At 38.0% G+C, this 17,279-nt stretch overlaps 1 protein-coding gene across 1 annotated transcript in view; it reads left to right on the plus strand.

Moving 5' to 3' along the window:
• Positions 1-17,279, plus strand: part of HGFAC (HGF activator) — a 40,705-nt gene that overhangs the window by 14,641 nt on the left and 8,785 nt on the right. The window contains exons 7-10 of the mRNA XM_005518055.3: positions 1,020-1,130; positions 12,562-12,736; positions 15,077-15,162; positions 15,615-15,855. Of these exons, the coding sequence (XP_005518112.2) occupies positions 1,020-1,130; positions 12,562-12,736; positions 15,077-15,162; positions 15,615-15,855 (613 nt within the window). The remainder of the gene's footprint in view (positions 1-1,019; positions 1,131-12,561; positions 12,737-15,076; positions 15,163-15,614; positions 15,856-17,279) is intronic.

Genomic DNA, 17,279 nt, shown 5'->3' on the forward strand with positions numbered 1-17,279 from the left:
GGCACACCCTGCACACCAACAATCACTTCATACTGCTCTTTCACCTCTGTGTTTCTTCCCAAGCCCATCCCACTTTTAAACTGCCAGCGTGTACATTTCACCTGCCTCCAAGATCCCACAAGGCTTGCAATGGCCCCAGAGTCCCCATGATTTTTGGCCCATTCCTGGCAGGGGTGATGAAGCCTCCTCCAGGAACCCAACACCCTGGCCAGCCAGCACAGGATATGCACTTTGAATTGTCACCCATCAGAAGAAGCAAGCACAGCACCTTTCATTTGGAGAAGAGATATTTGGAGGGAGGCAAACCATGTGCCTCACCCATGTATGTGCTCTGGTATGGCTATTCTGTTACTCAGTCTGGCTAACTTTTACCCTGCCCAGATTCTCAAATACGTTACAGTACAAATAAGTTTCATAAAAGCCCTTGGAAATATGAAGGTGCTTTTATTCCCACTTTATGTGACTGGAAACTGAAGTATGGAGAGTCAGTGGCTTTCTAGGACATTGAGAGTCTATGTGAGAGTTGGGAAATTTGGTAGCATACAATATATCCTCACAGATTTTAAATATTTAACTGAGCTCCCTCCTAGATATGTTATTATAAATTCTAATAAAGCTCAGTGGCAAGCCTGGCAGAGCCCTCTGTAGAGAAAGAAGTGTTAATACCATCACCACTAGTAATAATAATCACCACCCCCATTTTTTCTATTGTTCATTGATAGTATCTTTCAATAGCTGACATTATCCAATAGCAGTGAAAACAATGAGACAGACCTTAGTGGGCAGAAATCAGTCGAGTTTCCTTTTCTTTCATTTATCACAATTATCACAATTTATCACAATTATCACAATTTATCACAATTATCACAATATCACAAAAGGGTCTGGGATAAGCAAAAAAGAAAAACTTCCTCCAAATGCATATGCATGGAGGAGATGTACTAGAGTAAGTTAAAATGGACCAATTCCCTTGAATTATTTGTACCTTTGGTTTGATCTTTGGTTGTGTTTTCTTGTAGGTTGTGTTCATGATCCTTGTATGAACGGTGGAGAGTGCAAGATGGTTACCTCCACTGGGAAAATAGTATGTGATTGCAAAGAAAATTATGCAGGGAAGTATTGCAATATTGGTAAGTATAGCAACCTACAGGCAGACAGAATTAGGAGTTTTCATCCGGGTATAAGACTGGTGGGTTTGGCTCTGTTGTATTCTGCATTTAAGGACATTTCTTGTAACAACTAAAGAGTCACACAGAACAAGGACTTAATGTATTTCTCCAGTGTAAAAACAACACACATTTCACCACTGAGACTCTGGCTCTAAAAATATTTTTTTTGTGCCCTTTACTTTATAGAAAGTCAAACACAGAAATTCTAACCCAATTTCACATGCCTATAAAATAAGTGCATGTCTCCATTTTGCAGAATGAGTCACAGAGTTGTACTCTAGAGCTACTGCCTCACTACAGATCCACTCATTCCCTCATAAAACAGGGAATGTAGCAGCCATTCTTTGGTAGCACTAAATGACTGTGGGACGAGGAAAATGCTCACCCTTTGGGTTATCTTACACTTTAAGTTAATAGCATGTTTAGCCCAGCACAGCTTATACAAAACCCCTTCCTTTCTCTGGTGGGTCAGGGCACAGAAATCTGCTTTTTGGTATCTATGTGCTAGTCCTGCTTTGCATTTTAGATGCTGCATAGTTTTGATACAACTTTCCTCCAGAAGACATAACATTTGTCCCTGTAGGGGTTAAATCTGCTGGCAAAGCTTGTTTGCATGCTATATCTGCAAGTTATGCCAGTGGCTACTTTTTAAATAAATGCACATTTTAGGCATAAATTTTAATAGACCTTCTGTCACACCATTCTGTGACCCCATCAATTCACTGGCTTTGTCTTTCTGAGTGCATAAATATCATGGCTCATCAAAACTGAGGACGTGACTCCCAGTAGCTTTGGTGAGCACTTTCTTAATCCGAATGGCGAGTGGGGTAAAAAGCCTGTTAATGAATGCTGCAATTTTTATCTGGCATTCTTTTTGTTCCTCTGATAGTTAACAAATGGTGTAGCCATCTATTCTAGCTATGGGAAAAAAATATCCATTTGGTAGACCAGCAGTAAAGCTGAAATAGCGAATAGCAGGAGTGAATGGGTAAACTGGACAGTGTATGAGCTGGTCCTGAATGTTTGCTCACAGTATGAATCATGCAAAATGGGTTTGTGACTCTTTCAAGTCCTTCATAACGAGTGCTATTTTAGCTCAGTTATTTTGTCCTTTAGTCACCACTGGGAGATACCCCAGGCTTTGGGAATGCTGCTGCAGGGGTCTGGGTGAGGGGCTGCACAGCACATGTGTGACCTGGATTTAGAGGCAGGGCTGCACTCTGCTCATTTTCACATTAAACTGCTTTTCCAATTCCTCTTTTATTATCAGCTTCCCCTGCCTGAAGCACAATGGTGCACACAGGCATCCACCCAGTAGGGCCTGGATAATAAATATCAGGATGGCAGTTCTGTAGTTGTCATACCAGTTTCTGTCTGACTAGCTTAGAACAAGAAGTAAGCAGGTGTGCTTTGATTACTTGAAAACAATAAAGCAAATATTTGTTTTGCTAAACAAGTGGCTTTGGAGTCTTACAATCCATCTGTGTTCAGCTGCCTAACACCCCTACATGGAGCAGGAGCTGAAGGATTGTGTTTATGTGTCGGGGCCTTGCAAAGAATCTTAAAAAAGAAAAAAAGACCCTTCGTCAGGATTCAGTAATTCTAAATGAATGCTTCAGGTCTATAGACCTGGTAGTATCACCACAGTAGGGCAATGGCATTCTGGTGGAAGTGCTACAGGCTTGTATTCTTTGAGCACTCAGAAATTATTTTTAAATATTTGTTGGATTAATTTTTTCTTTGACACTTCAGTTTGATGCAGTGAACAGAAATGGCTTTTTTCTTTGTTTCCTTTTTACTGTCTTGTATAGTTTCCCTTGTCTAACAGGATGTACTTATGAGGTTACCTTTTAGTCAGAATAGCTGGTGGCTATAATGCTTGATTCAGAGAAAGTGTTGAAGTATTTCCTCTCCAAAGTGTACTTATTCTGAATTATCAGTTAAAGAGGCAACCTTAAAGACAAGGTGTGATGCAAAAATGTCCTTTTTTATTTCCTTTTTTTGTTTTTAAAGCAGAAATCAATAAATTTAATAAACAGGAAGTCTCCAAGCTGTAAGGTGTTTGAGGTATCTCTGATATCCTCTGCCTCTGACTTACACATAGAATAACCAGCCTTCTTATGTGTCTAATGGAAAACCAGCAAATTTATTTTAACATTATACTCAACAAATATTAATAAATGAAAGACCATCCTTCATCTATCAGATCACAAACCTAAGTACCACTGTGACCCAAGCATTGGTACAGTAGACTGAGGAGCAAAACCAGCAGGAAAATACTGAGAAACACTTGTCATGGTTGAGGACTCAGCAGATGCTTGGACCATCATATCTGTCAGACCTTTACCTGTTTTCCATTAATTTGTCTAAACTCTTTATTACTCCTTTATGCTTTTCCCTTTCACAGCATTCCGTGTCAAGAAGTTCCAGAATTTAAATAGATGTGATGAAAAGAAGTATTTTCTATTGTTAACAAAAAACCTACTGCCTGGTAATTTTATTCTTCCCCTTTGAACAGTGAGTAACAGAATAATCATAACTTTTGTGATTTTAAAGATACTTATTTATCTGTCCATTACTTTTTGGACTACTGTGTCCCTGTCAGTACTCAAAACTCATCTTTGATGTTAAAATTCTCTTGCAAACAGTGGTATATAGGTGTGTCTCTGTATATATATGTGTGTATATATATATAGGTTTCTAGGGAATTATCATAAATGACCATATAGCAACTGGAAAATTATGAGTTGACTTCAAAAAAAAAGGAGAGGTGATAATAGTAAGAGAGAAGATATCCGTAATAAAGGAAATTGATATACAAAAGACAGTTTCTAATATAGATTTCTATTCTTTGTGGCAATATATTTTTTTTCTTAAAGAAGAAACTTTCAGTCCTAAAGAAAGAACTGCCATTTAAAAAAGTGTTCTGAGACAGTTTATATGCACAGGATTTCAGTTAAGTTTAATTTTGAAGGAAATTAAATACATCACCAACAAATCTCTCCCAAGACAGATGCTGTTTAAAATTGTTCAAAGAGCCATGTTTAATCAAGTTCAATCTATAACAATTGCCCCCAAATATGCACCTATTTTCAGAAATAAGGATTTTGTGCTAGAAGAGTAGCTGCATTCTCTTTGGAAAACACTCTTGCTGAGACAGCTCTGAATCCGGGCTCTAGGTGAAGATTCAGAATCCATTGTCCAATCAAGAGTATCAATGGTTGTCTCACTGAACACAGAAGATTATCAAAAGGGCCTAAATCCAACCACTTTTGCAGTGGTAAAGGGGGGCAAGAAGTGAAACCTGAGAAAGGTGTGAGTGGAATAATTTACCTCTAGCCCAGGCTGGCATAGGGAATGGACAGTGAATTTATTTGGTAAATAATTAACTTCAGAAATATTTAGTTTCACTGGAGGTAATTACTGATGACAAACAGTATGTAATTGTAAATTTACTTTGACATTTTATGTTTCTTTGATCAGATAGGAGCCATGGTGGGGATGCTGGATAAAAGCAAAGAGATACACAGCTGAAGACAGAGGAGGAGTTATCTGGCCAGAGGACAGCTAATTCATTATAATATGCATTTATGGAGAAGTTACAGGGGGTTAAAGGATAAAGGAAGGAGATGTAGAATTTTTTTTCCTGGAGTTAGTGCCTTTAGGTTTCTGTGGTTGAAACCCCACCATTGCATTCACACTTTTTTCTTTACTTGATAATATGTGAATGGAAATGAATACATATTTTGCCAGATTTCCATGTAAAATAACTTCTTTTTTCTTACCGCTGCTTTGTTACTGTTGGTTGTTTGTAAATTTGGGGTACTTATTTCTATTTTAAACTTATTTTTGATTTATTCTTATTTATTCTTTATTTATATACTGATATGTTAGTGGGGGTTTTGTATCATGTTTACTTAGTCACCAAGCCTTCTCCTGAAGCATTTGCCCACTATGGTTGTGGGTTGCAGTAAGTGTGAGCATACTGGGAACACTGCACAGAGGATTATATATTTTGAGTTTTCTTTGGATTAAGGCTTAGGTAGCCATAATGGTTTTGATAATATTTTGGTCATGACGAAATGTGAAGTTGGTGAAGGGATTTTTGAAAACTCTGCTTTGTAGTGTTTGGAGTATTTTCCTCATTAGGCTATGGATAATGGAATTAGAGGGGTACCATATCTTTAAAGGAAGCATGAGTTGGAGTGCTAATTGTGGAAGGCTTCTGGTTATGTAAGGAGATTTGGTGTATGTCAGAAGTAGGTTGAGGATTTTCAGAAAAGGAAGATGATAGAATAGCTGAATATGTAATTGCATACAGGAAAAAAACCTTCTTGGCCACATCTTTGGGGGTTAAACTGGGGGAGTTTGAGGTAATAGAATTAGCAAAAATGACAGCAAACCCACCTTTTTAGTTGTTCTTTTACTGAAATAGTGTGTTGGCAGTTTTCTACTAAAAAAGTAAAGGAAATTCAGCTCTGGAGGCTGGAAGGAAAGTTTTAAATATTTTTTTTTTTTTCCTGAAGAAGACAGAAAATAATGAATTTTAACTTTCTGGTTTATATTTACCCTGTACTAGAATACTTTTGGATTAGTGTTTAATTTTTTTACTTTCTAGAAGTGCAGAGGGAAATAGGGTGAAGTATAACAATAGGGTCAGTTGACTGATGATGATAAATGAGCATTTAACTGGTCAGTCAGTCCCCCACTGAACTTGGACAAGTAGGTCTGTAAGTAAGACTTGAAAAGGATTTCTAAGTGGGGCTGAGAAGATGCTTGTTGCTTGCATGTATGCAGTGCTGGGCTTAGTACTGAAACTAGGTTGAAAAAGAATAAAGTCATTATTTCTCCACAGTTGTGGAAAAATAGATGGAAGAGCAGATTAAAAAAAACAACATTATGTATAAATATGGCTTGGAGAGGTGATTATGTTATTTGCACAGGACAAGTTTTATAGGTCACCATGGAATTTGAATGAGTGGAAGGCATGGGTTAATAATGCAAAGATAATGAAGAGAAAGCCTAGATCACCACTGCAGAAATAGTAATGGTGGGTTGGATTTTTATCAGATTTTGAATTATTAAAAAAAATTCTGCAGTGGTGGAGTTACATGGCTAAAAACCCTGCACAGTAGACTGTTGCCTGCGATGATTAATGGTAGGAGGCATTGGAAGATGAAGAAATGGGTGAGGATGGCATTATCCACTAAGTCCACACCTCTGATTCATTGCACTGAGACAGTGCCACTCTAGGGGGTGGTGAACAGGAGACCAGAGCCAGATGTGGCTTTGCAAAACAACCATTCCATGTCATTTATGGAGGTGGGAGATGTGAGCAGTCATAGACAGGCTCTTCCTATCTCCCAGCCTTCTTTATAATTTTAGGACCATAATAAAGCTTTTTGCTAAATAGAGAAAAACAAAAATAAAGAAGGAAGTACTGTTTGCATGGAGGTTATGGATTAATAATTTATGTTTGACACCTTGGCAAGTGTGGGCTAGGGAGGAGAGCTAGTGAGCTATGCTGGTAGCAGCATGGCATACAGTAAGGACTACCTTTAGCTTTCTGTGTTTTGCTCTGTATTCCTACAGTGTTGCTTTTTTAGGTGACAAGTCTTTGTTGTAATCCTAGTATAAACTAATATGATTAATATTTGCAGCTGCTAATATGAAGCAGCTGCTTTGTCCTTACTTTTGTGAGAGTGCCTGACTTGGCAGCAGTGTTATTGGGTACTGGTTAATTGAAAGCAAATAGGGTGTTTTTAAACCTATTTTTGATTTATTTGAGACGTGACAGTGGTTTCCGTTCATTGTGTTTTTTAGAGGGCACATCTTCTCTTGAAGTGTGAGGGGACCGACATCTCTTAATCCATGTAATCTGTCCTGGATAATTGTCAGTTAGGAAGGTGGTTGAAGGGAAGATGTGGAAGATGTGATGCAGCTCATCCTCGAATTACTCTATTGTTTGTTTCTCCCATCTTCTCAGCCCTCTCTGGATGCTTCAGGGGCTCAAGAGACCCCACCTCTCATTACAGTCTCTCTAGAGAGCAGCTGCTCATCTGCTGACCATCAGCAACTGCTACACAGTCTGCTCCTTTTCCTGCCCAGAGAGTTATTTTGGCTCATGCTCTAAGCACATCAGGACCTACAGGTATATTCAAAAGAATGAAAGCTTTGACTATGAATTAGGCACTCAGATATTCTTGAAAATCCCGTATGGCAGCCTGTGCAACTGTCAAAGTAATATAGCACTGATCTTGGCTTGCTGTTGCTGGAATTTCTTTCCCCTAGCTCTTGACAACCTATTTCCTAAATACATTGCTTCTATTAGCTTTATATACCTACCTATTTGATTGCATTTATGAGACTGTAAATCATAACTCTTGTACTAGAATTGAAGATAATAAATAGAAAAATGAAATGGAAAAAGAGCCAGTCCTTTCTCTTATCTAGGATATTACTTTTCTAAGCTGTAAGAAAATACTGGCAGAGTATATAGATTTCTGTATTTAAACTTTTATATTAAAGAATTCAACTTATTCAGAAGGTAGCTTTGTACACTAGCTTTTATAACAGATATAAATCTTTTCAATTTTAACTCAAATGATCTAAGCATTGGCAAGTATAAAGGTACAAAGACACTTTGAAAAAGAAACATATTAAAAAATAAGCGTAGTTTCAGTAATGCAGTGTGCCATCCTTATGTCAGGATGCAACTTAAAGAGATTTTTTATGCATGTAAATCACTTTTTTTTCACAATCTTAAATTCATCCTTGTTTTGCAGGGTAATTTTGTGTTAGATTTATTTATTACAAAAAGATGCCAATTTTTCTACCTTTCTGCCTATTTTTTAGCTCAGACAGATTGTTTGTGTCATAATCAGGCTGCAGTTTCAGTGGAGATTCATTCCAGTGATAGCTGCTGTCAGTCCAGAGGTTTTACTGCTATTCAACAAACCAGAAAGTGGCACAATTATTTGAATCAATTATTTTTTATATATAAGTGCAGTCTGCTGTTCATGACCCTAAACAGAAATACTGAAATCTAGGTAAATATTATAACAGTATGATTGAACGATGTTGAAATAATAGGTCCCCTTATATTTCACTTGTGGTATGTGTTCATTAATTTTTTAAACTCTGAAAGCTACAGTGGGTGCTGTTACTCCTCACATTCACAGACAGGTAGGAAAATGTGAAGCAATTTGCTTCAAGTCAGGAACAGCCCAGTCCTGGTGTTGCTGCCATGCAATCCTCTGCCCCATGTCATCAGACTTCATATTCTTATCATTAAAGAGTGAAAAATATGGCAACTGATTTCTTCAGTGGAGTCTGGTGCTCACTTGGGCACTTCCTAGATATTTACAGAGATTTTCAATGGCATAGGGACACAGTGGAAGATAAGCCAAATCTTCCTTTGAAAGCAGTACTAGGTTCATGTGGATGTCTTTCAAAGCTCTCTTCATGGTATTTGTTTCATTTAGCACAGAAATATTTGCTTTCAGAACACCTGGCAGGGTGTGTGTGTGTCTGTGTTTCAGTGCATAATGTGATGAAACGAGGTGCCTGTAAGAGCAATCTCCATGAGTACTGGAGACTCTTTTCTCTCACACATTTATTGCCAGCCCAGAGTAGTGGTTGGCTGCCTGTGCAGCAGGGGAGGTGCAGCTCCTTAAAATCAAAGGCTTTCACACCTTTCGTCTCTGAGGACATCTCACAGCTACCCAGGAAAGGAGATCAGGGAACTTCTAGCTGAATGAAGAAAAGACAAACCCTTCTGCAGGCATCTGATGAGCCTGAGCTCCTGTAGCAAGGAAATTTGGCTTGTAATATCCTTGTAAAAGATGGCTTGAAGAGCAACGTGTCCTGTGATGCTGAGGCCATGAAAGCAACAAATTTATGCAGAAGCATAAAACGTCATTGTTCCTTGCTATTTATCTCAAGGAAACAGCACAAAGCTGAGTCAGGGGAGGTTTATGTTGGATATGCCCTTTTCCTCTTCCCCCCTCTCTGTTCCTGCCACCAGCTTATACAGAGCAATACAAAAAATTAATCTAACAGTGTATTTAATAAAAGCATTACATGTTGGTCAGGGATAAATCAAAGCACTGCTGAATGAAAGGGTTACTTTAAACCATCCTGTCCCAGAATCAGAGCCATTGGTGGAAAACCATATTTTTATAAATAGAATGAGACAGCCCATGTGTATCTGGAAACAAAATACATTCCAAGCTCAAAAACATCAGGAAAATTGATGGTGAGGTGTTTTGGGGAAAAGAAAATGTGAAAGATTCATTGTTTTCTGCAGAGAGACTTTCAAAACAAACTCCTTAAAAAATTTCAGGTATGTAACTACAGGACTTAAAATAAGATCTGGAGACAAAAAGTCTTGTGAAATGCTTTCAGGAAGTTAGCAATTAGAACTGGTTGGATAACTGCTATTTCAGGTTCCTGTTAATTTTAAGAGCCAAAACTGTTTTATTGGAAAAGGCAAATATTTGTTGTGACTTGTTTATAAAATATAAAATCTTAACACATGTGGAATATTTTACACGATCTATTGGAATGCCTTGGATTTAAAAAAGAAAATACAACAAGAAATTATTTCTAATTTTAAATTTTAATAATATTTTTTCTGAAAAGAAGTGAACAAGGGTGATAGTGGCATAGGGCTGCAGAGTAAGTTGAATCTGCATTTGCATCAAAACTTTCATAATCTGAAAGTTTAGGCCATTTTTGCTCTTAGCAGTGATTGGGTGGTAGTACAGGGAAGTCAATGAATAAGAACCACACATTACATCCTCCATGACTTTCTTCCACATAAGAAAATAAATACGTTTCAGAGTTATGAGACATTGTGGAAACTATATGGATTTGGGACTGAACAATTCCCAGTCATAGCAATCCAGTAAGAGCTGCTGAAAGCAGACCACCTACACACTGTTTCTGACAAAGAGGGATAAAGAGAGTTTTTCAGTGCTCTAACAGTTCCAAAAAAGAGAATTAGAGGCAAAAGATCTATATGACTGCAATAATTGCAGAGGTATGTTTTAAAACTGTTTTTCCTTAATTATAGGTGATAAAATGTATAAAGCTTTACAGATACTTCTCATGGCCTTAGTGGGTACCATGGTGCTGCTGCCAACCACTCAGATAAAGGTTTCTGGAGTGGAGCACAGACCAATGGAAAGCTGTGAAATGGAATGAAACAACTGTTTCACCTCAGGAGCTTCTCCACAAAATAGCAGATTAACTAAAGTTATGCCTGTGTCCGAAACACTTCTTATAAAACCAAAAAAAGCCAAAAAGCTTCTTGAGTGATATTACTGTTCCCCTCAACAAGTGCAAGATGTAATCTAAACTTCTTAGCTACAGAAGGAGAATGTGAGAAATGATTAGAAAGAAGCCAAATTCCTACAGTTAAAATATGCTGGCAGCTTTAGCAATGACTGGCAGATCTGATGAAACAGAGATACATTGGATTTTAAGCCTGACAAGGATAAGCACAACTTGTAAACACCATCTGCAAGATGTCCAAATCATTGGTATTACAGAATATGGCCCTGGGTCTATACTGAAATACAATCTCTTCTTTCATTCTCATGGAAGTATTCACTCTAAATTGTTTCTGAATGCAATAAATACAGTACAAGTAAATACAATACCTGGCACTTCCCTGTATAAATGAAAAAAATTAGCATACAGCATGATTGTGGTATTTTCATGACCGTTTCAGGCAAACAAAGCAGTGTAACTTGCAACTTGCTTAGAAAATAAATGACAGGTTTGCCAAGACATGGTTACTCTTGCTAACAATACAAATGATAGACAAATTATTTTCCGTGAGATCCTAGATCATGGCTGTTAAAATATGAGTTTGATTTAATGTTATATTCATAGCCATTGAATAAAGGGAATTTGATTCAAGATGCGGGTGGGAGAAAATGTGGTCTCAGCATGTCAGAAGTGCCTGCCAGGCCAAGCTAGAAAGTGGATTTAGCTGTTTGTATGCTAACTAATGTTCTTCCACCAAACTTCTTGACCTTCGTCTCCCAGATTTATGCCATATGCTTGCTTGTGGTTTAGAGGTCTGTCACTACACTGATGACTTGGCAGGGTAATTAACAGCAGCAGTTCAGTGGTTCATTATTTCAGTCCTGGTTATGTGCCCTGGTTCATGTGTCACCTTATTCTGTCAAAATAAACAGATCTTTGGCAATTGCTGTCTGCACTCTGTGGTGTGATGGATCATCCTCAGAGGGTGTTTTTCAACAGTTGGTCAATGATGTTATATCTTTAAGTATGTCTATAAGTTCAGAAGAAGATTCCACCCATCTTGTGACATGTCAAGGACATGTCACGTTGACATGGCTGGGACAAGGAACCCTCTGAAGCTCGGTCACAATTAATCCTCTTTGTGCATTAGATGGTTTTGTGTTTCCTTTGGGATACTCTTAGCTGTGTTTTGAGGTGTAGGCTTTCTGCTCAGTGTAGCTATCTGTATACAAGTGCATCCCCATATGTTTTTCAGCCATAATGCTGGTATGTGCTGTTGATAGATCTTGGCAGCTGAGTATACAGGTCATAGAATATGTATGTGTCAGACCTATCTGAAGAAATAGCCATATGCAGGTGACACAGATGTGGGTTTCAAATAAGAAAATTCAACCTACTAGTTAGAATTTTACAAAATTGATGTATCTGCCACATGTAGCTACATATTTGTAATATATGTGAGTATAGTGTGTATGTATATATATATGGGTACATATGAGGCCATTAAAAGAAGTATTTTCAAAAATGAGGCCTTTAGAGCTCTTGCAGGGCAGGATTATTTTTAGTACTATATCTCTACTTGAGCTGGTTGCCTTAAGCACCCTATATTTTCATTGGAGATTCAGTCAATGTGAACAGGACTGTATGGGGTCCACCTTAAAAACATTACCTCAAACAGGCTGGATCAGTTTGGAACTAGAAATCTCTCTTTCTCTTAATTAACTAAAAAGGGAGCCTCCAGAGATGAGCTCAGTTGTGTCTAAAATTAGACCAGAGGAATCCCAGCCATATTGCTGACTCTGATGCAGATTGCTGACTGAAATCTTCCATACACAGTACAAATTTTAGGTCTAATTTTCTGCCATTCTGTCTCTTGAATAGTTACTTGCTCCTGTGTAAAATGAGGTTAACTTACTACTATTTTTAAGCAGATGTTTTAACTTCTTTGGTTCCTTTTTTTCTTTATTAAAAAAATCCTTGTTTGGGTCATTCAGGTCCTGTGCAAGGTGAAAAGCACTACGGAGTTGGGCCCTCTGGCTCTGATTTGGGACCTCAGCTGTGAAGTGAGTATTTAACATGCAATTAGCATTGATTGACCAGTCTCTTCCTCTGCCAGTCCCGAGCCAACGGTGCTACATGGGCAATGGCACAGATTACAGAGGTACAGCCAAGACAACCATTTCTGGACACAGCTGCTTGCCCTGGAATTCAGACCTGCTTTACCAAGAGCTTCATGTTGACAGCATTGGGAAAGCAGTGCAGCTTGGCCTGGGGCCATTCCCTTACTGCAGGTGAGGAAAGTTCTTGCTTGGCTTGTGCTTGAACATCAAGAGATGGATGTGTTGTGGGAATAAGGGCCAGGGATCTCAAAGCAGGGGTTACCACGTCTCAGAAAAGCTAAACTGACTTTAGTAATCAGCCAGCCTGACAGGAGTGATTGTGCAGAAGACAAGATCTGGTAGGTAGGCTCAATCAATAGCTGGGTCTGCTGAGAGAAGCTCAGACACAAAATAATGTTGGAAATTCCAGGTCCTTTTTTTTCCCCTAGGTAACAGATTTTTTTTTCCAAATGAGACCATAATGCAAAACTTTGGACATTGTTCATTAATGCTATCCAAAAGGAAAAATCAATGCAGCAGCTAAATTAAAATGTCTAAAATTAATTTCTTATTCTTTGCTTGTGAAAGACATACCATAAAGAAATATTTTCAAAAGAGAAAAGTTATTTGAAAATGAAAAATCAAAGCACTTTATTTAAATAAGGTTGAAATGGGATGTCAGATTTCTTTTTTGGATTTATTGCAAAGGAAAACTATTGCCAAACAAGATTTCACAGTGTTTGAATTTTGATTGCACCACATAGTGATAAACTACATTTCTGCTGAAGTTTTCTGTTAAGCTATAATGAAAATAGATTGTGCTATGTAGGTTAGTGCCTTCTCCTCAGTCACCTTATGTTCCCCCTATTTCTGAGGTCTCCATGAGCTCAATGGATATCCACAAATAAAGGAAATGTTTATATTTAGAGAGAACATTTCTCATCCTTGAGATGAGAAAATCCTAAACCTGCCAAACAGGAGATGATTCTCCATAAATTACTGGCTGATGCCTAAGATTTTGTTTGTTTGCTTGATTGCTTATTTGTGTGTGTGTGTGTGTGGTTTTGTTGTTTTTTTTTTTTTTTTAATGGAACTTAGACCAGAAGTTCAGGAAAATCAGAACCTACTGGAGTTCTTAATTTGTTTGGTGATAAAAAACATGCACACATGCTGAAAGTAGCTCTTCCCCATCTAACAGAAACTAACAATAAACAATTCCTATCTCCTCCTTTAAACCCTCCCATCTTGCTTTCCAGGGCTTGGTTGTCATGCAAACACTTCAGTATTTGATTTATGGTGTCCCAGTACAGTATGGCAATTTATCTGGCACATATTTCTTGCTTTGATAAAACTTGAGCCCTTGGATTTACATCATTTATGCCCAATATTCACTTTCAGATTTGAAATGCAGAGAACAAAATGGTGTAGGAGCTGATGTGTTCATGTTCTGTAGAGCTGAGAAAAAATCTTTTCACTTTTTTGTCAGCTTGTTACAATTTCTGGGGATATCTCTGCTGTACTATATAATCCTGCAGATATCTTCTTCTTCAAATAGTCTAATTTAGAAACATTGTTGGCGGAAGATGACTCAACCTGTGTTGCTTCTTCAGTTCTGAGAATTTGAAAGTGCTCTAATCTTTTTCTGAAGAGCAGTCAGATTGAAAAAGTAAAAAATAATTGAATAACCTTACAGTAACAGATAGTGCTTGTGATAAATCCAACTGAAATTAGAATTACTGCTTATCTGGAGCTCTGGATTACCTTGTCTATTTTTCTTGGTCTAATAAAGATCTTTCTGGGTCTTCAAAGTCTCCCTATATTCTTGGAGGTGTAAACTGGGCAGGTTTCTGGTTACTTATAATGCACTGATAAAGACAGGCTGTACCACAGAGAAACCCTAATGGAATCATCCCAAATCTGTTTAACACCAAGGTAACAAAGGGCTAAACTATTTCCATTACTCCTCTTTTTTTTTTTTTTTCCCCAATCTTTTTGAGGAATACAATATTTTCTTGAAATAGTCTTTCATTTCCTCAGACTCTCCAGGGAATATGAACCTGAGATTTGCAAATTCATTTTGCTAGCTATTCTTGTTATGGATTTTCTATGATTCTACCTGTGTTGGAATCTCCTTGCCTAAAAAATAACCTAAAACAGGAATCTCTCCCATGGGATTTAGTTCTGAAAATAGCTGAGCTGATACCTGTGAAAGCACTTCAGTGTGGGCTGTAGTTAAACGCTGTGAACGTGCTCACGCATCCAAATACTTGTAGGCAAGTTTTACAGGTGTTCAGTCGTGTCTGTATTTCAGGTCCTAGAGAGCCTTAGTCTTGGATAGTTTTAAGATGAAGAATTATATTGAAAGGCTGCTCACCCTTGTAGGTGAGTGCTTTGTCAGCTCTTTTTCAGCAGGCTCAAAATCTGAGAGTCCAGTCAGTGCTCTGCAGGGTGCAGGAGGAAAAAGCAGAAAACCTTTGGAAAGCTTGGAACATCATTAATGCTTGTAATTCCCTCTTCCCCTGAATTAACCAGAAATCCAGATGATGATGATAAGCCCTGGTGTTACATCATGAAGGACAACAGTTTGTCTTGGGCATATTGTGACCTTCCAACTTGTGGTATGTAAAGGCTTTCTTAAAATCCATTTTATGAATGAATGAAAATTTATTGATACTACAACAAGGTTTCACTGTATAATTTTGAATGTTCTACTGTTCCCAGGAGTGCTGAATATTTTACCATTTCCCATAAACAACGGGCATCTTTTGCATTTTTTAGAGTTGTGATAAAAATCTGTGATCCTTGTCCTGAAATAGCAGCAGTGTTATACTACTGTTTTGGTCACAATCATGCCAATATCCCCAGATTTTCTGCTACCATGTGCAAAGTGCAAGAAATGACTGATGCATTGGTAAAAATTGTCATCACCCTGGGAATTACAGGCCCAGAAAAGGGAGTGGGCCTCTGTGAGCAATGAGAGGTCGACATCCTGAAGATGTATGAGCCATTGTGTTTAATTCCAAAACATAAAGATTCTGGTAGTCTGATGTCATATCCCTTTTTATCTCAGCAAGCAGGGAAAGGAGGCCACCAGTTCCAGACAAAGTATATACTTCTGCAAATACCAAAAAACCATGTGGAAGAAGACATAAAAAAAGAAGTTTTGTGAGACCTAGGATTGTTGGGGGATCTTCATCTCTGCCTGGATCTCACCCCTGGACAGCAGCTATATATATTGGAGAGAGTTTCTGTGGGGGAAGCCTGGTTCAGACCTGCTGGGTGGTGTCAGCAGCACACTGCTTTGCTAACAGGTAAACTCACCCCTTAGTGTGACAGTGGGTCTTCATAGCAAACCTGAACTCAAACAAGAAAGAAGATGAGATTATAAAAGACCAATGTGTCCAAAGGAATTTCTGGCGATTTGAATACCCTCCATCATCTAAAAAATGGCATGGACTATTTTAATCTCATAAACCCTTATCTTGCTCCTTAAGGAGTCTCAAAGAATCTAAACACCCTGACTAAAGGAATAAGGTAGGGTGAAGCAGCACACAGAATGGGGCATCACATGTGAAAGAATCTGCAGGGGAATAGAAGTATTTCTCTTCTTCTTGGTTACCTTTCTGAATGTTTATGCCAGTTTTGAGATATAACAGAGATGACTATGCTCACTGCTGTGTCTTGTTCAGAAAGGCTGAGACAGCCAAGCAATGATTTATTGGAGACGATAAATTACTCTTGTTTGACACAAATAGAGTGGGCTGAGCTTTACAAAAAGCCACATGGAAGAACTAAACTGTCAAACTTCTGAAGCTTTTTTTTCTTGAAAAAAGAAAAGAAAAAAAAAGTGTCTCCTGTGGGACACTGGAGAAAATATCGATTATAGGATGCTCTTTATTCTAAATACTTAATTTTCTACAAATGTTCAACATTTTCCCTGATTTCAGTTTGATCACATTAAAGGGAAAAATATTACATCATTTGATACCCATTGTTCCTTTGCACAGTAAAGAAGCCAAGAGAAACAGAAAACCTTTTGCCAGAATATAGACACTGATAGCTTGTAGAGCTAATAATACCACTGTGAATGCTGTACTGAAGCATTTGGAGCTCAATCCACAATGCATTTGTTTTTCAAATGTTGTGAAATAGCTACTAACTTTGGCAGCTGTTCAGGACATTTCCACCCACTTCCAGCTGGTCGTTTGGTACTTACAGATTTTCCATAATTACTGCATTGTAATTTGTGCTCTTCTGATTGTTTAGTACCTCTGGTAGTCACAATTCCAACTGTTTTCCACTAGGAGACAATCGATACCTGTGCAGCTCAATAATATATTTTTTCTTTTCTGTAACCCCTCCTATTTTATTTCTTTTCCTGAATGAACCATCTATAAGTCATAGTAGAACCATTCAGTGCTTCTAAAATTATTCCAAATACTGTTCCAGAAAGTGAACTTCCACTGTTTTACAGGCCCAAAATTTGATTTTCAAGGAGGTTGATTTACTACTGCAAAAATACTGAGAAAATCATGGCCTTGCATATTGATTGAAGAACATTTTATTGTCTTCTTGTTTTCCAGTAATACAGAATACACTTTACCCTTGCCTTTGTTAACCTTAAGCACAGTTCTTGTAGCTGTCTCTCTGCACTGCAATTGTCCAGAATCTCTTTCCTCTGAGTCCCTGGCTGCTGTTCCTTGCTGTGTACTCAGTACTGGGGAGGTTCTGTGGT

The sequence above is a fragment of the Pseudopodoces humilis genome, chromosome 6 (assembly GCF_049639895.1).
Source record: "Pseudopodoces humilis isolate 2021_Gansu_Grassland_sample_001 chromosome 6, ASM4963989v1, whole genome shotgun sequence".
Taxonomy (NCBI): domain Eukaryota; kingdom Metazoa; phylum Chordata; class Aves; order Passeriformes; family Paridae; genus Pseudopodoces; species Pseudopodoces humilis.